Genomic DNA, 22,281 nt, shown 5'->3' on the forward strand with positions numbered 1-22,281 from the left:
AACTTTCTGAACTGCTTCTAACGTTTTTTATGTTCAGATAATCAATCTTTTTATCAGTACACTTTTCAAATTTCAGTTTTCAATACTATAAAGACCTTGAATTAATCTTTTTATTAGTTTCGGTTTAATAATTATGACTACTAAAAATATTTAAGACCTTGAATTAATCTTTTTATTAGTTACGATATGCATGTGTTGAAAGTATACTTGTCTCAGTACTAAGGTGTATATTACAGGTTAGTAAAAAAATTAAGGTGTACATGGTTATGCACATATACTAACAGAGCAGAGATTTATAATGGTACTTTAAGGTGTACATAATGGTACACATGTATTGACAAATTTTTATAATTATCCAGGCCTGCATAAAAGAAAACATAGACTGAAACACTAAACATAGAATTGAACATGCATTATTAGCAAATTAAAAACAAGTAGCAATTATACAGAAGTGAAAAACATAGAATATCACTAAAAAAATAGACTAGTAGCATCCATTATACATTAAAGTGTACATAATGGTACACATGTAAAAAAGACAGGTAAGGAAACTGAAGTGCACATGAAGATGTACATAATGGTACACATCTCCTGAAACTAATTATCCACTCCTAGAAAAATTAAAAAACATTACCAAAAGTAAAAATCAAAAACATAGAATCTTTTGAACAAATAAAACATAATAAAAAGCATCAAAACATGGGTCAGGTAGCTCTGTTGTGGTGAAGGGTGAAGCACTTTGTGCACATCATAGGTCTCTTTTGCTTCTCCCAAGCATTCTTGAAACGCTGTGCTTTTCGTCTACCAGGTGGAGGAACAGGAATAGGAACAATAATCCTATCACTAGGATCATAAGCCTGCGGTTTGTCATAATTGGGGATTTGCAAGATGATCTCCTGGTATGTCTTGTTGTACCATTCAGTGGTGAAGTATGGATCAACAAATGAATAGATGTCCTCCCTCGTAGCTTGAATGGCACTACAAGCATGTGCGCAAGGAAAACCATTAACTCGCAACCTGTGACATGTACAAGTTTTCTGCAATAAACCTACAGAATGAGTCTGGGGTGATGCGAATTCATACAATCTTTCCATGGACTCAGTAACAGTCCAAGTACGACCAATGTCGATGTTTTCCTTTAGTAAAGCCTCAAATGTGGGAGTGAGCCTGGTGTTGAAAGTTTCTAGACCTTCTACCCTTCTCGTAGAATTCATCTTCATAACCTTCAAACTGACATAGTAAAAACACAAAACATAAAATCATAATATGATATAGAAGGAATACAGATAAACCATGTGTACAACAATGTACACATTAAGGAAATCAATGTTTACAACAATGTACACACAGTTGCAGAATCATAGATAAAACATGTGTAAAAGTATCTACGGATCAAGCAAATCCATGTGTGCGACAATGTAGACAGATAAACATGTGTAGAAGGGAAGATGTACACATCAAAGAAAAATTAATGAATGAAAGACTAAACATAAAAATCACCGTATCGCATCAAGAAGAGCAAAAGCAGGCAACTTTTTGAAATCAAGAATCCAGTTGTTGAACGACTCAGAAAGAGTTGAAGAGTGAGCACTATATATGCATATAGGGAAAAATGCATTTTCCCATTTCTCCTTTGGAATATTCTTGATATAGTTAGCAACATGTCCACATCCAATTGCATGCATGCCCCTAAAAGCTTCTTCAAAGTTAGCTGTTGTGTAAGAGTAAGTAGCTTTGTAAAACAAATCAATAACAACCTTCGAATTCACATCACCCAATCCAATGGGGAGATTACACTTGATGTGGTAAAAGCAATAGATGTGATATGATTTAGGAAACACTCTTGGAATGCCCTGCAAAAGTCCTCCGTGACGATCACTAAGGAAACAATTTGACGACCATCGAAAACTTGTTTAAGATTCTCCAGAAACCAAAACCAATTGTCTTTGTTTTCAGAAGAAACAAGAGAAAAAGCAAATGGGTAAAAACCATTGTCTCCATTGACACATGTTGCAGACATCAAAGTACGTCTGTATCTACCAGTAAGAAAAGTAGTGTCCAAGTAAATCAAGGGACTGAGATACCTATAGCTATGCTTGCAAGCACCGAAACAAATGAATATCCTCTGAAATTTGCTGGTTTCATCCTCAACTTCAAACTTCACATAACTATCAGGATTAGTTTCTTCAATTGCTTTGACATACCAACTTAAATCGCTATGCGACTTCTCATCATCACCAAACTATTCTTCAAATACAACTTCGTTCCCTCTACGGGCATGGTGATACTTAATATTAGACCCATAAGTCTTCTTAAAAAGTGACATGATCTGTCTGGGTTTTAGACTAGGATCACCCTGTATATTGTCAGCGATCAGATGCTTGACTAACATGGTTGTCACCACAGGACTCTTCAACCTCAAACCAACACCACAGCTACAAAACTTTTTTTTGGAATAAGTAATGTGCACCACAATTTACACCTAATAAGATCTCAAAACAAGCACCACATATGCAAAAAGAAAGCACATACCAATAAAGGATATGTAATTTACACCAAGAGTATGTAATCTACAAAATGTGCCACTTAAAAAGCCTACAACAAGGAATGTGTACCACAATGTACACATAAAACAAGTCTACATATAAAATCCTAAAAACAAGAATTCGTAATGTGGACTAATATGAACACCACTAACCTGTGAATAACATTAGAATCTTTCATCACGAACCGATAAATGTCACCATTGACAGGTCCAAAGTGAATCCTCCAACCACAATGATTTTTTGCGCACTTTGCAGTAAAACGAGTCTTGTCATTTTTTAGAATAATAATCTTGTGACCAGTAGCCATCTTGTACTTATCAACTGCAATTCTAACAGCTTTAACACCACCCGTAAATTCTCTGCCAACTTTGTCAAAAACATAAATCCATTCATTACAAATCAGAGGGTTTGCCTAGTTTGCATCATGATCTACCACCCTTACCATCTTAGGACTATCAGTTACACAAGAATTTGCAGTACTAGAACCAGAACTAGAACTACAACCAGAGTATCTGAACCAGCGTGGCGGCGGTGGGTGGATCAACTACTGTTGTTGATCCCTAAATTGGATCAACATATGTTGTTGATCCTCTTATTTTGGATCAACTATTGTTGTTGATACAAAATACCTAAACCAGTGGTGGGTGGGTGGGTTGCGGCGGCGGAGGTGGTGATTGCATCAGTGGTGGCTGCGGCGGCGGTGGTGGTGGTGGAGGTGGCGGTGGTGGTGATTGCATCAGTAGTGGTGATTGTTAGTGGCAGCGGGTGGGTGGCGGCGGCGGACTGGCGGTGATTGCATCAGTGGTGGTGGTGGTGGCGCCAGTGGTGGTGACGGAATGGTGGTGTTGGTACAATGGTGGTGGAGTGGTATGGAAGAAATTTGTTCTATTTTGAAATACAAGAAAATATTATATTGTTGAGGGTATTTAGGTAATCTAATTTTAAATGGATAAGGTTATTAAAAATTAGGGATATATTTATTGTTGTATAAGGATATATTTGTAGGATGTTAAAACTAGGGACACATAATTAATATACCCTTTGTGAAAAGTATCCTAAGATTCTGATAGGGTCACAGGCATCTCAGAGCAGTAGTTGATACATCCTACAACTAATGTGTGGGTCTAAATGAACTTTAACACTTGTTGGGAATTCACATCTTCATTCAGCCAAATTTTGTATACTGATTTCCAAAAGTGCACCCAACACAGATGAAGAGTTACAGTAACAAAATCAAATGACACAAACAAACAATATTTTTAATCAAAATACAGAAAGAGATTTTCAAAAGTAGCAGCACGCAAAACATCTCCCTTGTGATCCCAATGAAGAGCACCAAAACCACCAGAGTCCAGACTTATTTAGCATCATTTCCTCCTTCAACAGGAACCAAACCAGGTATACTCAATTCTCTGAAAAACAAAATTCACCTGCCATGTCCTCATAACTGCACCCTATTAGCCACCTTTATGTAACCGCTGGCATTATCTACTGCTGCTGGAAATATAGACTTCGCATTCAATTCTCAAAGTGTTCTTTGTTCCTCACAGCACCACATAGCTGTTAGTTGCTTCCATATTTTTTTCACAAACCATACATAGCTACCACCAAGTACAACCAACAATGCAACAAACATCCAAGTCGGATTATTAAATTTTCTTAAAATATATGCTATCAGAGATGCTATGACCCATCCAACACCCCAAGTTCCGGCAAAAAAGCCCAAGAAGACCTGCCGTCTAAGCACCTTCACCTTTGATCTGTCTATCCAGATCTCCTTGGTAGACTTAGAGTCTTTGGCTTCTTTAATTGAACTTTGTAAGTCGAAAGCCACACGTAGATAATGAAGCAAAGATGAATTGCAACATACAAACGCACCGATCAGAAAGCCAAATGTATGTGGTGGAGTGTCCGAGTTTGCAGCAGCAAGAACTATACTTGCTATTGCACCAGCACAGAAATATGCGTTTACAAGTTGGAAGGCATCTATAAACTTAACCTCCTTTTCTAATGCAGGAACAGTACACAGAGTCCTTGGTTCTAATTCCTACAATCATAAGGAAAAAAAAAATTACCACCATATATTCCTTATCTCAACCCTTAAAAGTAAGCAAAATAAAGACCCGTTAAGAAAGAGCAATATATTAGACGGTTAAAAGGTTTAGTAGGTTACATGCACAATGCGGATAAAAGATCAAAAACCATAAGGAACAAGAAAAGATCAAAAACCTTTATCGAATTTTCTGGCAGCCCACATGCTTGAGTATGTACAATAACCATATGTTCCAATATGTTCTTGGGCATGCCAGTTAAACTGCAAAAATATCAAATTTAACCATTCAAAATTAGTATCACAATTTTCACCTAGTTTTGGTAATAAATGCCAGTGACAAACAATACCTAAGTTCACTTATATCCTTCTCCGTGGAGAACATTAATACTGGAAAGACATTCTCTGATTCCTTCATGACCTTGCTAATGAAGGAAAGGGTATCTTCGTCCAAGCTGTCCACCTGCAAATAATAGCAATAATCAAGCTTGCAGGAAGAACAAATGGATAATGAACGTAAAATCAATAGCAATAAAATGTACCTGATCGATGAATAAAACCCCTCGTTGTGGTTATACCACTTTTTCTTTTACTAAACTTTCAATAGCCTGCATATATCAGTTTAGACTAGTTAAATCCTTGAAACAAGGAAACAACAATGAACTGGAAAATCCAAGAAAGTCATGGGAGGTACACCTTGTTTATAGCATCATCGGTTACGGGTTCTTCTGACGACATTTCCTTTCTCACTCGCTTACATATACTATGTCCTCGTCTTTCAGTCTTATAGAGATCGTAAATAGTTATATCCTATAAATAACCATCACTATCAGTGATAATTTTGATGAAAAACATACTAGCGTTTAAAATATAACAAAAACCAACCTGGATGTTCTCCTCCTTAAGAATCTCCCCTTTTGGAAGGGCCACGAATACATTTTTCGCATGATCTTTTTCTTCTGAATTCATGAATTATGTCATGCCTAAGTAATCAACAATTGAATTTTACGAATTATCTCCAAAGCGGAAGCTTTGGTAAGTGGAAGTATCTATAACAGGTCCAAATGGGAAAGTGGAAGCTTTAGTAAACATACCTGTTCTTTTATAATAGCTTTTGAAAGTTGTTCACCGAGCTCGACATGTTGTTCCTTTGCATCTGTGTTTAAACCAATCACAATGTCACAAGTAGTTTGCCAATTGATACCACTGCTACTCCCAGTTGCTTTTGATGAGATTTCAACGACCTAAATAAGAAATATATCGAAGTTATAATCTTTCCTATTCAAGGCCTCTATAACTATCCTCATGAATTAAAAAAAAATGCTATCTATAAACACAACTGCCTAACCTCTCCTTCGTACACCTTCTTGGTTTTTCTCATCTTTAGACTGACAGCTCGGCGAATAGTATCCTTCAAGATCTCCTCTAGCTCAGCCACTAGGTATTCATCTGATTCAATCATTGGGAAAAAGAGATCATACAAAATAAAGATAAATTTCTCGTGAAATTATAATGAACAACTTCATACAAACGTTGACCAAGAGTTTCACATTGTAAAAACTACAAATTATAAGTTCTTTAGACACTATTAATAACGGTTCACACTTACCTCACTTCCAAGTTTCTTGGATATTTGATATGCCAACTCAGATTTTCCAGTTTGAAGAGGTCCAGCGAGTAGAACAACACAATTAATCATATCTTTCCGCTTTAACGTATCAACAACGGGAGTGACCAGTTTTTGTCTCTCGTTGCTATACCAAAAAAAAGTTGCCATTCCGAAGGCATCCTCGTTATTTGGTGCTCGAATTATAATCATACGAGGAAAAATTACACCAGGTATTTCAGTAGGGATAAATATTTCTGATCCCCTAAATCTACACATTCCTCGAGCAGCACTTAAACACACTGACAGACACGAGCTCTCCAAAGCATTATTTATGAGAGAAAAAACATTCAAAATCCAGCATTTTTGCCTGCAAGTTTTAATTGTTTTGATTGTTAAGAGGGATAAATACTAAAATACCATCAACTATGAAAGATAAAATGTGAAAGAAGAGAAAAGAACATACCTCAGAAATCTATAATATTCAATACGTACGCTTTGCCAATCCTTCGTGAACAAGATTATTCACAACCTGTTATGAAGTAACTATCTATTTCAGAATGATTTCTAGAATAAACAGTAGTTACTCTTATTATTAAATCCACCCAAAGGTAATGGTTCTCACATTCAAAGGAGACAACGATCTGCCATGGATAGTAGTCGCTAGTAGTATTTCAGAAAATATTCCTACTATCGAAGTTGCATATGAAGAATTGATACGAACATACTAACTTGTCTGAAGATCGGGCGACCAACTCAGGCAAAAAATTTATTTTCTCGGTTCAATTAATTCTTCATTTTTTTCTTTGAATTCAAGATCTCAGCTTCATTGCAAGATATTCAGATACCAAAACTACCTAATTTCTGCAGTCACTGTAATGTGGTGGGACACATAGTAACTGAGTGTAGAACACAAAAGAAAAAAGCAGTTCAAGAGAATGAAACTAATAGTGCTATGCCAGTTCAACAGAGAATGATTGGAGAGTTAAAACATCAAAGAGGATTCCTATAGGTACTGACATATGTCAAACACCTGAAATATCTGACAAGAGGATAGAAACTGAAATCAATGATGATGAAATAGTTGATACTATTATTCCTACAGTGAGCAATACAGTTGAGCAATCTGCAAATTCACATCATAGTAATTCAGGTAAATTCCATGCTCTGCAAGATTCAGATATTGATATCTTTCCTCTAATAAGTGTTGATAAAATATTAGATATTTCTTCAAGTAGTTCTTCAGTGCTTCGAGTTGTGAATATTATTGGTGACAAGGAAGAAGGTACAAAAGAAGTTATTAAGAAAGTAGATAAACCTAAGCCCATCAGTGTCTCATTACAACAAGAAGACAAGGCTCAAAATTTAGTTAAAGAGAAAAAAGAAATGAGAAGTCCTGTATCTTCTCAAACCTCTAAATCTGAATGAAAACAATATTCTGGAATGTCAGAGGTTTGAGAAGACCTCAAGCCAAAGACATACTCATAAGTTTAGTGAATCAGTTTAGTCCAACATTATGCTGGGTTGTGGAACCAAAAATTAGATGGAATTCTAAGGACAGCATTTGATCTTTTCTGGGTTCATCCTGGAAAAGGTATGATCTTTATCCAGAATGGCGTTAGAGGAGTTTCTGATCATAGCCCTCTTCTGGGTTCTTGTGTTCATATTTAAAAGCCTAAGAACATACCTTTTAGAGTTCTTAAAATCTGGTTATTTCAAGAAGGTTTCAAAGAATGAATCAAAGAAGCATGGTCTGAGGAGGTGATTGGTAATCCAGCTTTTGTTTTCATGCAAAAAATGAAGATTCTGGAAATTAAAATTAGAGAATGGAACTAGAATGTATTTGGAGAAGTGAGACTAAAACTGCAACAAGCTGAAGAAGAGGTAAAACAAGCTTCTTTACTATCTTAAAAAAATACAGCAGACATTACTCTCCTAAATAATCTTATTACAGCAAGAGGAAAGCAAGAGTTAGTGACTCAGCAGCATAAATCTATTCCGCAACAAAAATCAAGAGAAAAATGGTTGAAAGAAGGAGCTGCTAACACTAGATTTTTTCATACTTCTGTTCAAATAAGAAGATGGTTTAGGTCTTAAAACATTGATGGAAATAAAACAAAGCTTTTTTGATGAAGTTATTATGGAAGATTCAAAACTCTGATGCAGAATGGGCTTCATTTTTTAGAGCAAAATTTCAAAAAGCTAATGGTGAATGGAAATCAAATTATATCAAATCTACTGTGGCCTGGGATTAGATGGGTTATAGATGAAATCAAACAGAATACCAGATGGATTAAAGGTGATGGGAAATATATTTCAGTTTGGCATGATGAATGGATTAAGGAAAAATCTCTACAGAAATTATTCCCCGAGGGTGATTATATATTACAAAACCAAAAAATGATGGTTGCGGACTTGATAAATGGAGATAATGGTTTATACCACAGAGGTTGTTGGATTACTTTCAAGTTGAAGACTTGCCTGTGATAACCGGGAAAAGGGACAAGAGGATCTGGAGTGGAACCATGTCTGGAGACTTCACAGATGATAAAATGGCATGGAGTCCTTATCCAATTGTAGAATGGTCTAAAGTGGCATGGAGTCCTTGGAAACTAGTCAGATGAGTGTGTGCTACAGATGATAAAATGCTGGTGAAATTTTTTCTTTAGCCTCTAAATGTTACTTATGTGGCAATGATTCAGAAAATATTGAACATATATTGTCAACCGAATAGTATTTGGTTCTTGAGAAACAGAATAGTATTTGATGATGAAAAGATAGATGTCAATAAATTCAAGAAGAGAGTATTGCAATTCACAAAAGACTGTTCTATTAGAATGAAAGGGTGTATGTGGGAATGTAGTTATGATTTCCAGGTTCTTAAAAGTTTTGATATTGGTAGAAGGCCTGTCAAGGTTCAGAATAGTAGAGCTGAAATTTTATCTTCCTGCTCCTAATCAATTGTTAATATGCTGTGATGGAGCCTCCAGGGGCAATCCAGGGAATGCAGGATGTGGTTTTGTTTGTAGAAACAGCTCTGGAAAGGTGTTATATGATGAAATAAGAGGATTGGGAATAGCTACTAACTTTATAGCTGAAATAATGGCAGTAACTGGAGCTATGGTGGGCTTAGAAGAATAATGCATCTGATATAATAATAAATTCAGATTCAACTGCTGCAATAAAAGCTTTCATATCAGGAAATCTCCTTGGTTTATACAGTCAAGATGGGAGATAATAAGAAGTTTTCTACACAAGCTAAATTTCTTTCATAGTGCGAGAGAGTTCAACTTTACAGCTGATAAGGGTGCAGGTCTGAGTAGAGGTGAAGTTCAATAACTTTATACAAGACAAGACTTTATGATTAGATTAGAAAATCCTAACGAGAGATACTATCGGTTTTGCTAAAGGTAGCCTATAAAAGTATGTATTTAGGCTTCCTTATTCTATTCCTTTTTGGTTTATATTTTGGCTCTTTGGCTTCTTTTGTAACTCTTTGGTTGTTCTTTTAGTAATAAAATCTTATTCATCTGAGCAAAAAAAAAAGTTGCATATGAAAATTCACCTAAGAAGTAATAAGGTATACCTCATCGATATTGGCTGCTGATACTTTCTGACTGATCAAAAAAGAATAGATACCTTCATCTTTCCTCCGTGTAGTTATTGCTTCATCAAGATCATGAAGTGAAACATTCTGTTACAAAAGTAACTGTCATCACTTAATATAAACCAGTTTTAAACAGCAAATACACAGGTGAGTTGCAAATTAAAACAAACCTGGGCTGTCTTTATCATTTTCAGAACCTTTCCTCCAGGTTGTGGATTATTGCCTCGTGCGATTGGTGCCTCGAGGTCTGGTTCGTCCGGTGAGTTGGTTCTTGAAGAAGTATTAGTGACGGGCCCTTTATTTTTAACTGCTCCGCTCTGAATATCAATGACTATGGAGTCTTCAACTTCAACCTACAATAATTGTTAGGTTTAATATAATTTGTGATGTCAAAAATATTTTCCTGGAACCTAAAATAAGATTAAGTAAAATATACGATTTCTATGTCAATAATTGATAAAAAAGCGTTTGTGGGGCGCGCTTTTGGGCGCTTTTTTGCGCTTCAGGTCCTAGGCGCTTCTAGAGCTCCGTTTTACGAATTGGTTTATATTAGAAAGTGAAAAGTCGGCCTTTGAAGCCCAGTAGGGCATGTTTCACGTTTTCTAACTAAATACTAATAAACCTAATTTATAGGGCATGATGATCATGATGACGATGACTATCTACATGATGAATGATGCAGACACTCGTGGCTAGTATATTTAAATAACTCTTGGGTAGAATATGCAATATCAGTATGCCATATGCTTAGTTAGTCTAATTGTTTCTTTCATTATGTCTGAACTTCGTAGTTTTCTTTTATTAGGTTGATAACTTCTTACTTATATATACTATTATATATTTCAAAAAGCTCGCTTTCGCTTTACGCTTTCGTAGCACTTTAAGCTTTGGTATGAGAGCGCTTCGCCCCACGCTTTCGCTTTTTAAAACCTTGTTGATAATCTTACCTTTTCCAGAGCATCGAAATAAAGTTCGCCCAAAAGTAACTCCCTTGTTTCTTGGGTAGTTGCCAGATCAATGCTGATACTCCTAATAGTGTTGTTGCTATCATCGGTATAATTTCGCTGGAGCTTAGTGACCTGTGATGAGACTGCATAGATTTTGCATTAAATATTCAATGTATATTAATTTAACCTACTAAGAAGCATTGAGTTAACTTCATGATTTATAAATTCATTATGACGACGTTCGACGCTACTGGTCAGATTTTAACCAAACAAAACATTCAAAGAAACACTAAGTTAAGAGAGTAACATCCAACCTCTCCTTCATAGACCTTTCTGCTCAGCTCTACATGGAGACCTGTAGCCCTCCTTAAACCCTCCTTGATTTTATCCCGCAGCGGCTCTTCCAATCCAGATATTGAGCAGAAATAAGACACCTTGTCTGTACCATCACTAGAGGGCACTCCGCTTATTCTGCAAGTTGACCCAAGTTTTAGAGTTGCATCATGCAACAGCGAATTTCCACCATCAAGCAAAACCATGTTGCCAGCCATCTTTTGTTCTTTCATTTTGTTGACAAAAATCAAGATTTCTTCTAAATCTGTAGATAAGCGTGCTGCCATTCGAGGAACACACTTCCCATACTGCTGCAGAAGAAAAGAAAAAAACAACTTAAAAACAGATATAAGACCATCCGGTTTTTCCTATATTTTGGCCCTCATGAAGTGTAAGTGTTTTTGTTAATAACTAGTTTGGCTTTAAGAGAAAATCCAACAATTTTGAACTAAGGAGGACGACGTGAAAGTATAATGTACTACTTCGCATTACCTCTTCATCTGCCGCAGCCACTGTCTCCGCCACCAAGAATTTCTTTAAACTTACACTATTGTAGAGAGAAGAACTTGTTGAAACCAAGAATTTTAGAAAATCGTCTAGAGCACGACATTGCATCTCAATGGACTTAGCACTAAATCCTACAGATGAACAAAGAAATAAATCACACAATTAGCCAATGCCACCAAAGATTGCTTCACAGCCTAGGAACATAATACTGCTTACTTCACATATTGGTTTAAATTCAACAACGTCGGAAAACAGGAGTATTAGAGCAATTAAGAAGGTGACTTTTAAGTATTTACCTACTACATCGCGGGCCTGAGGAATAGTAATTTGCGGGAATTCTTCACTAAGCTAATCCCGCAACCTCACAAAGTCACTATAACGCTTGGTAACGACATTCACATGCCTTTTATACTTATCGACATCGGTCATATTGGTCTGCAACAAAAAAATTGTATTTCCATTAATGCCTTTGATAATCTTATATTCCATAAAAACAAACGGGAGAAGGAAAAAGAAAACGGACGATAATGTATTTATAGTCACCGATACTACTGTCAAACATTAAAAATGAAACCATATCTTTTGAAGATTCATAAACTATTCAACTTTATTTTATCAGAATTTCAATTTTGAATAAACAAGTAGACAGTTGATGTGAAACAGAATCAAACATTAAAAGTTTTCAACCAAGATCAGACTTACCCCTCGTGACTATAATTATCTACAAGCTACACCCCAAGCTATTAGGTATCGAGTTGCTAATCACTTGTCTGAGATGTTCACTCGGTACACTAAGACATAATATTTTGTATTACTAAGTTTTGGACATCCCTTTACCCGAGTTGCAAGGTTTGAAATCTCTAAAGGTTGTATTCTGTCATGCAACAAAAGACGATTAGGTGACTTCCAAAACAAAGTACAGTCAGTGACGTGATTACTTATCAGAAGACGAAGGTTGATCTGTCTCGTTCTATATTAGTGTGTTTCCATGGACCAACACCCCCAAGCCTTGAGGTTAAAACATTCAGCATTGAATAGACAGTGATTCAAAATGATAACTCTGATTCAACATTAAATTACAATCCTATTCTGATAGTAATAATTACCTGGGTGATTACCCTATAACCTTGAATTCCATTGGGTAATTCGGCAGGTTCAGTAACAAAGACAGATAAAAAATCGTCAGGAGTTCCCTGTCAATTCAATAAAAAAAGCTCCCAAATCACAAAATGTGGCAATTGATTGTACACAATAAAGTAACTAATGCATATAATTGGAAACGGAATAAATGTGAGAGCAGGGATGAACCTTACCATTAGAGTTTTCTGACAAACAACTTAGTGGTGAAGAATCAAAGCGAGCATAGTTCACTAAGATACATCCTGAAACACACTTGAGATAGGAATTAATCTCTCTGATGAAGATTATTAAGAAAACAAAAGAAAGAAAATGAGAATCACAACTTACTTAAAATAAGCCCTGTAAACAGATATGAGAAGGAGAATTTCAGCTGAAACGACCTATTACAAACGCTGATTCAGGATTTCGGCTTCTTAATTCCAAGACTCTCGTCAATTCTCGCTGGTTTCTCTTCACCTCCAAGCTTTCTCTGAATCTCTCACACTGAAAGTGAAAATGAAAATGAAAATGAAAATGGTGGAGGGAATCGCTATAGACGCAATTTTTTAACAGGGATTATGCACGTTGCGTTGCGAGGGTGTAACTCTTGTCCACACTCTCATTCCTAACCGTTTGATCACAAGATTTGATACGTGCGGTTATGTGTCCTATAGAGCAAACAGGACCTAAGAAATTTAAAATGCTACCATATACATGGTAGTATAGTCTTGTTGGAAGTGGTGAGACGGAGAATTAGGCACGATGATGATGCCAGTGCACCACAGGAAGGTGGACTGGAGCGACCACCGGCGATTGCTCGGCTGGTCGGGAAGATTTGCTCGGTCGGAGAACCATGTCATCAGCCTTTGGGTTTAAAATAGTACTGTATAGTATAGTCACTCATTTTCCATGACAAGTCTAATCACCTCTTGACTCTCTTTGACTGACTCCTCTAGAAAGGGTCCGGTTAAATGTCCGGATTTTAACCATGGAGTTCGGTTTTGTGTGGGGGAAATTAGGCTCAGGCCCAACCCATGAATAACCCATAATATGAGGCCCTTAACTAAAAGAAGTTTAAATCTAATCCCTTGGTTATTAAAGAACCATTTTTTGGGACCATGGTTTTTTTGGGGGGACCATGGTCTTATTAGACCACCCACCCTACAATGATAAGGGATGTCCTAACTATAATCCTACTTAGCAAGTTTACTAATTTACACTTAACCTAATTAACATTAACCCTAATACTAACCCTAACCGTGATATATAAACCCTAATGTAAAAAAAAAACGCAGAGAACTCGTGAACCTCTTCCTCTCTTCTTCTTCTTCTTCTTCTTCTTCTTCTTCTTCTTCTTCTTCTTCTTCGTTGCAAACGCTCCGTCATCGATTAATCGTAGATTCACAAAATTTTCATCGTCGATTAATCAATCAAATATAAGAATGGTTCTTCGTAAGAGTACCAATCGACTCCCAGGAACAGGTCCCCCATTAGGGTATCTAGCAAATCTCCCGGGTGAAATTGTTGAAGAAGTTGAACCGCAAGCTAAACACATCATCGAGTATAAAAGACGCCAGCCGCAACCTGATTCTGCCATGGGCCACTCCGGAGGTATTTTACAACAAACCCTTCACTTTAATTTGATTTTAATTGCCTCAATCGAATAGAAATCATCAAAATAGGGTTTTAACGGGAGTTACAGAGCCAGGTTCGGTTAGGTCGATTTTCCAAAAAACCTAGTTTACTAACCGAACTTCCTAAAAACGAAGAACACGAAGAACAGTTCGGTTGTTTTGGATTTAAGACTGAGTAACCGAACTCTGTGTTCGGTTGTTTCGCAAAAAATTTAAAAACTACAAAGTAACCGAACTCTACCCTTATTCCCAAAAGAATAAAACAAATCCAGTCTAACCGAACTGTATTGTTTTTCCCACTATGTTGAGTTCTCAAATAACCGAACTTATCCAACAAAGTTCGGTTGTTTCGCAAAAGTTTTGGAAACTACAATGTAACCGAACTCCACCCTTATTACGAAAATAAAAAACAACAAATCTTATCTAACCGAACTGTGTTGTTTTGGCCACTATGTTGAGTTCATAAATAACCGAACTTTGCCAACACAGTTCGGTTGGTTCGCAAAAATTTTAAATAAGGGAAAGTCACCGAACTCCTCCCTTATTCCGAAAAAAAAAACAAATCCAATCTAACCGAACTATGTTGTTTTGGCCACTATGTTGAGTTCTCATATAACCGAACTTACCCAACAGAGTTCGGTTGTTTCGCAAAGGTTTTGAAAACTAAAATGTAACCGAACTCCACCCTTATTACAACAAATGCAATCTAACCGAACTGTGTTGTTTTGGCCACTATGTTGAGTTCATGAATAACCGAACTCTGCCAACACAGTTCGGTTGGTTCGCAAAAAATTTTAAATAATAGAACCAAACGAACTCCACCCTTATAGTTCTAGACTTTTACTTGGCTCAATGATTAATTCATCAATTTATCTTATCTTATCTTATCCATTTACTCTTATTTGATTGTTTTGTTCCGATAGGCTAATATCTTTTGTTTTCTTGATTAATGGTAGAGGTAAAAAATGTTCAAAACCAAATCAACCTTTACCGGAAGAGCTGAGAACTCCAACGCCTCGAGGCAATATACATTTAGATGCTCGTAAACATGGAACCAAATATGTTAAGCATGGACGTGGGTCATTACCGGGTGTTGTCATCCAAGATGGTGTCAATAGAGATAATTCCGACGACGTAATCCAACAAGTAAATGAAGAGATTGTGGAAGAGATTGGCAGTCAAGAATACAATCAAGGTGGAGAAGATGAACCATCTAAGGGAGAAGGAAATGAGGGTGGCGATTACAACGTAATCGAACAAGTAAATGAAGAGATTGTGGAAGAGATTGGCACTCAAGAACACAATCAAGGTGGAGAAGATGAACCAGCTCAAGGAGATGGAAATGGGGGTGGCGATGATGAGGATGGTGATGATGAGGAAGAAGGAGACAAGGATGGAGATAAGGATGATGATGAATCAGAGGAGGACTCGGATGAAGAGGAACAAGAGGAAATAGTGGTCAAGAGACCTAAAAAGGCGCTAAAAAGCCTTCTGCTAGATATTCATACATTCCTAAGAAGGATTTGTGTTTGCCGCCAAAGAATCCAACTTATGGTACTCCAAAATATGGCGAGGAGGTATTAATGGGATACAAACACTCATGGGCTGCCAAGATCTTTGCGACAAAGGTATGGTTCAATCTTAACCATCAAGATTTAGATTTCTCAGTCATTTTATTATATTTTGTCATATATTGTTTTTTCTATATATATTAGTATATAAGATATGATGTTTTTTTTTAGGATCATCAAAATGTTGTTCGTGTTTTGAAACGTCAGAAGAACAAGGTTTGGAATATACAAAATGAGTGTGATGAGGTCCGCTTGGCGGTATTTGATTGTGTACTATGGAACGGGATACAACATGCACACCAAAAATTTGATGTTGTCACTGTTTCTGCATTTGCTGAGAGGTATTATCCAGAGATGATACCTTTCATTTACCTTTTGGTGAGATGACAATAACTCCGGATGATTGTTTTAGAATCACAGCCCTACCAATTACAGTAACAAGTGTTCGAGATGGCTACAATCCCTCGATGAGTTATGAAGTTCTTGAAAAATTAGTCGAAAGGTGTCTAGGATGGAGCGATAGAAAGGCACAATGTGAGTTTAGGCGAGCTAACAAAGAGCCTAAGGAAGGTGATGAGTATAATGAGTTTGAGGAAGACCGCACGTACAAGAAGAAGTTGAAAAGGATCAAGCTCAAAACCTTGTTTGATGAGTTTTCAGGGACGAAAGATTTGGTTACTAAAGGCAAGTTGGTGATGACAGAGGAGAAGATTAAGCACCATGTGACTGCTTATTTGTTATATCAACTTGGAACCATCTTCTTCCCTGACACTTCAGGCCACGTGGTAAATGCTCATTACCTCCAGCTATTGGACCCCTTGCATGAGGTGAAAAACTATTCTTGGGGCACTGCGGTTCTTTCATTCGTTCAAGCGGAACTCAGAAAAGCTTCGAGGCTTAGGTGTCTATATTTTGGAGGCTTATACACCCTTGTTCAGGTACCCCGTTAAATTATTGTATGTGTGTTTGAATATATAAGTGAATGAATGTGTATTGTTACTAATCATATTGCATATGTATTATTTGTTGCCTCTTCTCATAGGTTTTGGTGTATGACCACCTCCCTAAACTGCAATTAGCTCATGCTCACTCTCCTTGGATTTATGGGAAACCCACGGCTGGTAAATATGAATTTTTGAATGCACAAGAAAATAAAAAGGAAAAAAAAAGGTGTTGGAGTTGAGGGAGACATTGGATAAGCTAACAGTGGAAGATGTGGTTTTCCATCCTTACAGACTTGCATCAGATAATGAGGTGGAGGATGCTGATGTTATTCATTTCTCAGCTGTCGCGGGTTATAATGGACCGTTGTTTTATCCTGGGGGTTGTACGATGTATAATCCTCGAAGAGTACTTAGACAACTTTCTTGTGTCCAAAGTGTCCCACAAGTGGAAAGATTCAACTTCAAGGTGAAGAAGGTCGGAACTAAGAACACCGAGAAGAATTTCACCCCCAACTCAATCAGTGGATCATTGGAACAACTTTGGGGATTATCTTGTTCCAGTCGAAGAGATAGAAAATTCGTATGATGAGCCAAATGCCGCTGATGATGGATATATGGAATGGTATGAACATATATCTCATCCTCGTGTAATAAACAGTGTCCAACAAGCCCGTGCTGATAAAGAAAAAGTGATGACAATGGAGAAAGAGGCTAAGAAGGCTATGAAGGCTACCCCTAAATGTGGTGATGAGGCCTTGACCTTGTGGAATTCTGCTGTAAGATATTTACTCTTATTTTTGTTTTTCAAAACCTAACAAGTATTGAAAAATAATAGTTACTTGTGTTTTTGATGAGAAAAGGTGAAGGCAAGTGCTAAGTTGTTGAAGAAAATGATGGCAAAAATCCGGAGTGGAGAGCCGATGGACACTCGACAACAAACAGACCTTTGCAACCAATGGACTAATGTTTTTAATCCCAACCTTGTCGATACAATCCAGACCATGCCGTCGAAGAGGAGTCGCCGAGAAGGGGAAGGTTCAAGTCGGATGGTTCAACAACAAAGCAGTGGAGATGACACTCCTAGTGATGAAGGAAGACCTATAGCTCCTAAAAGGAAAAGTAGAAAAGTTTCACGAAGAGGTGGTGATAAATGAGTGATTGCAACAATTAGTACTTTGGTTTCTTATGTTTAGAAAACTTATTGTGGATTTGGTACTATGTTTTTTTACGGTTGGAAGACTTTTTTATTGCGGATTTGGTAGTTTGTTTCCTTACGTTTGTAAGACTTATATATTAGTATAACATATGATGTGGATTAGTTTGGCTATTTGACTTATATGTGTTTCGTTAAACTCAAATTTTTAACTATTAGGAAGTTTGGCTATTAGTTTGGCAATTAGGAAGTTTGGCTATTAGTTTGGCTATTAGGAAGTTTGGCTATTAGAAAGTTTTTAACTATTTGTTTGGCTATTTGGCTAGTATAAACTCAAATGTGTTTGGCTACTAGGAAGTTCGGTTATTTGACTAAATTGCGTAAAGAACCGAACTTGATAATCCAAAGGTTCGGTTGTTTCGCAGATTTGGTCAACTAACCGAACTCAGCAACACAAAAACAACAAAACATCCAGGAGAAGGTTCGGTTACCTGCAAAATAATCCCAGGTAACCGAACTTTGGAGGTAAAAACATATGGTGGTTCTTGTTTGTTCGGTTACCTGCGAAATAATACCAGGTAACCGAACTGTGGAGGTAAAAAACCTATGGTAGTTTTTGTTTGTTCGATTACCTGGTATTATTTCGCAGGTAACCGAACCTTCTCCTGGATGTTTTGGAATTTTTTGTGTTGCTGAGTTCGGTTGGTTCGCAAAAAATTTGAAATAAGGGAAAGTAACCGAACTCCTTCCTTATTCCGAAAAAAAAACAACAAATCAAATCTAACCGAACTCTGTTGTTTTGGACATTATATTGAGTTCATAAATAACCGAACTTTGCCAACACAATTCGGTTGGTTCGCAAAGGTTTTGAAAACTAAAATGTAACCGAACTCTTTCCTTATTCCGAAAAAAAAAACAAATCAAATCTAACCGAACTCTGTTGTTTTGGCCACTATGTTGAGTTCATAAATAACCGAACTTTTCCAACATAATTCGGTTGGTTCGCAAAGGTTTTGAAAACTAAAATGTAACCGAACTCCTTCCTTATTCCGAAAAAAACAAAAAATGAAATCTAACCGAACTCTGTTGTTTTGGCCACTATGTTGAGTTCATAAATAACCGAACTTTGCCAACACAGTTCGGTTGGTTCGCAAAGGTTTTGAAAACTAAAATGTAACCGAAATCCTTCCTTTTCCGAAAAAAACAACAAATCCAATCTAACCCAACTGACGAGTTCGGTTACCTACAAAATAATACCAGGTAACCGAACTGTGGAGGTAAATATGCGGCTCTTTTGGAACTTCTCTTTAGTTCTCTCAATATCGCGGTTAAAGTAACTCTCCATTGCGTTGAACACAACCACAAAATTATCGACACACCCAAAGAGATTTTTCTTCAACCGGTGGTGAGCAGATTCTACCAAACTTGTCGCTTGATTCCCAAAATGTTTATAGTTATTGGTAAAAGCATAAACAAAGCACTCTTTGTGCGGTTCCAACCATTGCTGCACCACATACGTTATTATATCCTCCGGATATTCGGGGCTAGACCAATGTTGTCTAAATTCGGCAAGATTAAGATAATACTCTTCTTCGGTGAGAGACCAAGTCAATGCCTCCCATTCCCCAGAGAAGGCAACCCATTTAGCGTGATTTATGGTGTATTCTTTATCGAATTTTTTTTTGGCTTCCTCTTGTTTATCAACCGGTAGCTTACTAATATCTTCCAATCCTTTCCTCTTAGGTGGAAAAATTTGAGGCTTGCACCTATTCATCACATTGCACCATATATGAAATGTACAAAGCATATTATGTGCTAATGGGAAGACTTTCTCTATGGCTTTCATCAATGCTACGTCATTGTCCATCACGATAACCCCGAGGATCTCATCATCTCGGTAGATCGCCTTCATTTATTGTAACGCCCAAGTGGAACTTGGTTCTTGCTCGTCCTTTAGAAAACAAAAAGCAACGGTAAACGATGACTTCGTCGACGTACGACCAACAATGTTCAACAATGGCATCTCGTATTTGTTTGTATTGTAAGTGCAGTCCATTATAAGAACTTCATGGAAGGATTGAGCCAATTGAACACTCTTTGGATGGGCAATGAAGAGATGAGTTATTTCTTCTTCCGGACCTACCTTCTTTTGAACCGCGTAGCCTTTCTCTTGAGCCGAAAAAAACAATTGTTGCATAACTTTTCTATTGTTCCATTCATTCCTTTTAATCTTCTCAATTGCATTGTAAATGGTGGACAAAGATGATACGTTGCCCGGGTTATCTTGATTTAATAAGCGAAGCATTGTGGAAGGTGAAACACACAATTTCCTATACTCGGCTACTTTTTCCTTTTCTCGAGGAGTGAGCCTTGCGGCCATTGCATGCACTTCAAGATCATCCGGACGAGGGTGGTTATGATTACCTACCACATTATCCATAGCTAGAAACCATTTCTTCGTTGATTTCCTCTTGCTAAACACAAGATTGAACGGACATTTGATTTTCTTTGAGCACGTTGTGTTCTTCCTCTTCGTCTTTCCTTTATACTCATAACCCTTCCTCTTGTGACTAGCTTCGGGATCTCTACTTCTCTCACAAACCATTTCTAAACGAGTGTTGCTTTCTTTCCCATTACAAACCAAGACGCAATTGACTCTCTTGGCCTGTTCTCTAGCCCAATTCTTCACATCAATAGGTGAGTCAAATTCTAACTCATTAGCATAGTGATGAGATGTATCTTCGAACAACATACCAATCACATAAGGTTGATCATACATTGGTATTATCTACAAGAAATCACAAATAACTTCGGTTACATGCAAATTTTATCGTGGAAACCGAACTACAAGTTCGGTTTATAAAGTAATTTGGCAAGTAACCGAACAAAGAAAAGGAAGAGAGTTCGGTTGTTTCGCAAAAAAATTGTAAAATTCCCATGCAACCGAACTCTAGGGTTAAAAACATATAAATAATTTTTTTATGTAACCGAACCTTACTGTTATTCCCATTGGTTTTATTAGTCTTAGAACCGAACTCTGACCTATGAGTTCGGTTCGATCGCAAACATTTTAAAACCTCCATGTAACCGAACTCTAGGGTTAAAAACATAGAAATAATTTTTTTTATACTCTAGAGTTCGGTTGGATCGCAGAAGCATGCAGTTTGCGATCCAACCGAACCTTATACACTTATATCAAATTAATTTGTACGTAAAGTTCGGTTAGTTGCGAACCAACCGAACATAACGATGCATGCCAGAACTTCCATTGATATGGAGTTCGGTAACCTGCGTGTTTGGATCAAGTAACCGAACAACACCTTCAGATGAGTTCGGTTACTTGTTCATCCTCACAAGGTAACCGAACTACACCTTCAGGGGAGTTAGGATACATGTTCTTCACATAATGTAACCGAACAGTCCCAAATCCAGTTGAAAAATTATGATTTTTTCCAATTAAAGATACGTTATCTAAGTTTGCAACATACCTGTTTACCCAAATACTCATCCTCCGGTTGTGGTTGATAAAATCCATCATTTTCATCTTGAGTTTCATCTTGAACAATACAATCACCATCTAAGAAATAATCCAAATCCGGATCATTTTGAAGATTAACAAATATAGCATGAGAGGATGAAGATGAAGAATCAGATTCATCACTTGAATACTCAAATGGGGTGATTTGAAATTCTTTTGTATTTTCCATGTTTTTCTCCTTCATCTTCTCTAACTCTAATCTCACAAAAATTCTACTCATAAAAATTCACTCAACTAATAATAAACCCATCTTTTAATTTAATCTCACTATTTTTTTTAACTAAATTATTTTACTAATCATAACCTAAATTAATTAGGAGGATAGATTAAGTATTAAATAAATATCTAGATAAGAGGTGACCTAGAATTACTTCCAATGTCTATACCCAAAATAGAACCATGGTCCCCCCAAAAAAACCATGGTCCCCAAAAAATGGTTCTTATTAAAAGACCTTGATACCCTTATGCTGTCAAGCCCATAATTAAATAAAATTTAAATTTAGGCCCATCATTATTAAAATATGGTCAATCACCACTGACCAACACATGCACCGCCAACCACCTCCGACCACCACCGCCACCAACCACCTCCAATCATAACCACCACCGTCAAACCACCTCCGACCACCACTACCAATGTCAAACCACCTCCGACCACCACTGCCACAAACTACCTCCGACCACCACCACCAACAACCACCGCCGATGACTACCACCACCAACCAC

At 37.1% G+C, this 22,281-nt stretch overlaps 4 protein-coding genes across 4 annotated transcripts; all 4 read right to left on the reverse strand.

The window, feature by feature from the left end:
* Positions 1 to 704: 704 nt before the first annotated feature.
* On the reverse strand, positions 705 to 2,853 carry LOC113313115. The gene is made up of 4 exons (XM_026561835.1): positions 2,699 to 2,853; positions 1,889 to 2,036; positions 1,501 to 1,796; positions 705 to 1,230 (listed from the first exon to the last, which is right to left on the reverse strand). Exons 1-4 carry the CDS (start codon positions 2,851 to 2,853, stop codon positions 705 to 707), a joined length of 1,125 nt encoding a protein of 374 aa, XP_026417620.1.
* An 859-nt stretch (positions 2,854 to 3,712) lies between these two features.
* On the reverse strand, positions 3,713 to 5,531 carry LOC113307748. The gene is made up of 6 exons (XM_026556197.1): positions 5,482 to 5,531; positions 5,293 to 5,406; positions 5,139 to 5,204; positions 4,947 to 5,059; positions 4,776 to 4,860; positions 3,713 to 4,593 (listed from the first exon to the last, which is right to left on the reverse strand). Exons 4-6 carry the CDS (start codon positions 5,012 to 5,014, stop codon positions 4,072 to 4,074), a joined length of 675 nt encoding a protein of 224 aa, XP_026411982.1. The 5' UTR covers positions 5,015 to 5,059; positions 5,139 to 5,204; positions 5,293 to 5,406; positions 5,482 to 5,531; the 3' UTR covers positions 3,713 to 4,071.
* LOC113313116 (ruvB-like helicase 1) lies at positions 5,169 to 6,486 on the reverse strand. Its single transcript, XM_026561836.1, has 5 exons — positions 6,206 to 6,486; positions 5,945 to 6,073; positions 5,691 to 5,840; positions 5,293 to 5,406; positions 5,169 to 5,204 (listed from the first exon to the last, which is right to left on the reverse strand). Exons 1-5 carry the CDS (start codon positions 6,479 to 6,481, stop codon positions 5,169 to 5,171), a joined length of 705 nt encoding a protein of 234 aa, XP_026417621.1. The 5' UTR covers positions 6,482 to 6,486.
* On the reverse strand, positions 6,404 to 12,769 carry LOC113307841 (ruvB-like helicase 1). Its single transcript, XM_026556302.1, has 9 exons — positions 12,703 to 12,769; positions 11,893 to 12,031; positions 11,582 to 11,727; positions 11,071 to 11,400; positions 10,757 to 10,888; positions 9,980 to 10,162; positions 9,789 to 9,896; positions 6,669 to 6,734; positions 6,404 to 6,572 (listed from the first exon to the last, which is right to left on the reverse strand). Exons 3-8 carry the CDS (start codon positions 11,702 to 11,704, stop codon positions 6,687 to 6,689), a joined length of 924 nt encoding a protein of 307 aa, XP_026412087.1. The 5' UTR covers positions 11,705 to 11,727; positions 11,893 to 12,031; positions 12,703 to 12,769; the 3' UTR covers positions 6,404 to 6,572; positions 6,669 to 6,686.
* Positions 12,770 to 22,281: the final 9,512 nt, after the last annotated feature.

The sequence above is a fragment of the Papaver somniferum genome, chromosome 9 (genome assembly GCF_003573695.1).
Source record: "Papaver somniferum cultivar HN1 chromosome 9, ASM357369v1, whole genome shotgun sequence".
Taxonomy (NCBI): domain Eukaryota; kingdom Viridiplantae; phylum Streptophyta; class Magnoliopsida; order Ranunculales; family Papaveraceae; genus Papaver; species Papaver somniferum.

What these genes read in the sequence shown, in the direction of transcription:
- LOC113313115 (XM_026561835.1), bottom strand. Translation starts at nt 2,853, where the DNA reads ATGGCTACTGGTCACAAGATTATTATTCTAAAAAATGACAAGACTCGT. An exon ending in GATTCTAATGTTATTCACAG is followed by an intron (nt 2,037 to 2,698) that starts GTTAGTGGTGTT and finishes TCTTACTGGTAG; the next exon opens with ATACAGACGTACTTTGATGT. An exon ending in TTTTCGATGGTCGTCAAATT is followed by an intron (nt 1,797 to 1,888) that starts GTTTCCTTAGTG and finishes TACCACATCAAG; the next exon opens with TGTAATCTCCCCATTGGATT.
- LOC113307748 (XM_026556197.1), bottom strand. Translation starts at nt 5,014, where the DNA reads ATGAAGGAATCAGAGAATGTCTTTCCAGTATTAATGTTCTCCACGGAG. An exon ending in AAGGATATAAGTGAACTTAG is followed by an intron (nt 4,861 to 4,946) that starts GTATTGTTTGTC and finishes ATATTTTTGCAG; the next exon opens with TTTAACTGGCATGCCCAAGA. An exon ending in TGCCAGAAAATTCGATAAAG is followed by an intron (nt 4,594 to 4,775) that starts GTTTTTGATCTT and finishes TTATGATTGTAG; the next exon opens with GAATTAGAACCAAGGACTCT.
- LOC113313116 (XM_026561836.1), bottom strand. Translation starts at nt 6,481, where the DNA reads ATGTGTAGATTTAGGGGATCAGAAATATTTATCCCTACTGAAATACCT. An exon ending in AGAAGGTGTACGAAGGAGAG is followed by an intron (nt 5,841 to 5,944) that starts GTTAGGCAGTTG and finishes TTTCTTATTTAG; the next exon opens with GTCGTTGAAATCTCATCAAA. An exon ending in AAGCTATTATAAAAGAACAG is followed by an intron (nt 5,407 to 5,690) that starts GTATGTTTACTA and finishes GGTTATTTATAG; the next exon opens with GATATAACTATTTACGATCT.
- LOC113307841 (XM_026556302.1), bottom strand. Translation starts at nt 11,704, where the DNA reads ATGCAATGTCGTGCTCTAGACGATTTTCTAAAATTCTTGGTTTCAACA. An exon ending in ATTTCGATGCTCTGGAAAAG is followed by an intron (nt 10,163 to 10,756) that starts GTAAGATTATCA and finishes CAATTATTGTAG; the next exon opens with GTTGAAGTTGAAGACTCCAT. An exon ending in AAATGATAAAGACAGCCCAG is followed by an intron (nt 9,897 to 9,979) that starts GTTTGTTTTAAT and finishes CTTTTGTAACAG; the next exon opens with AATGTTTCACTTCATGATCT.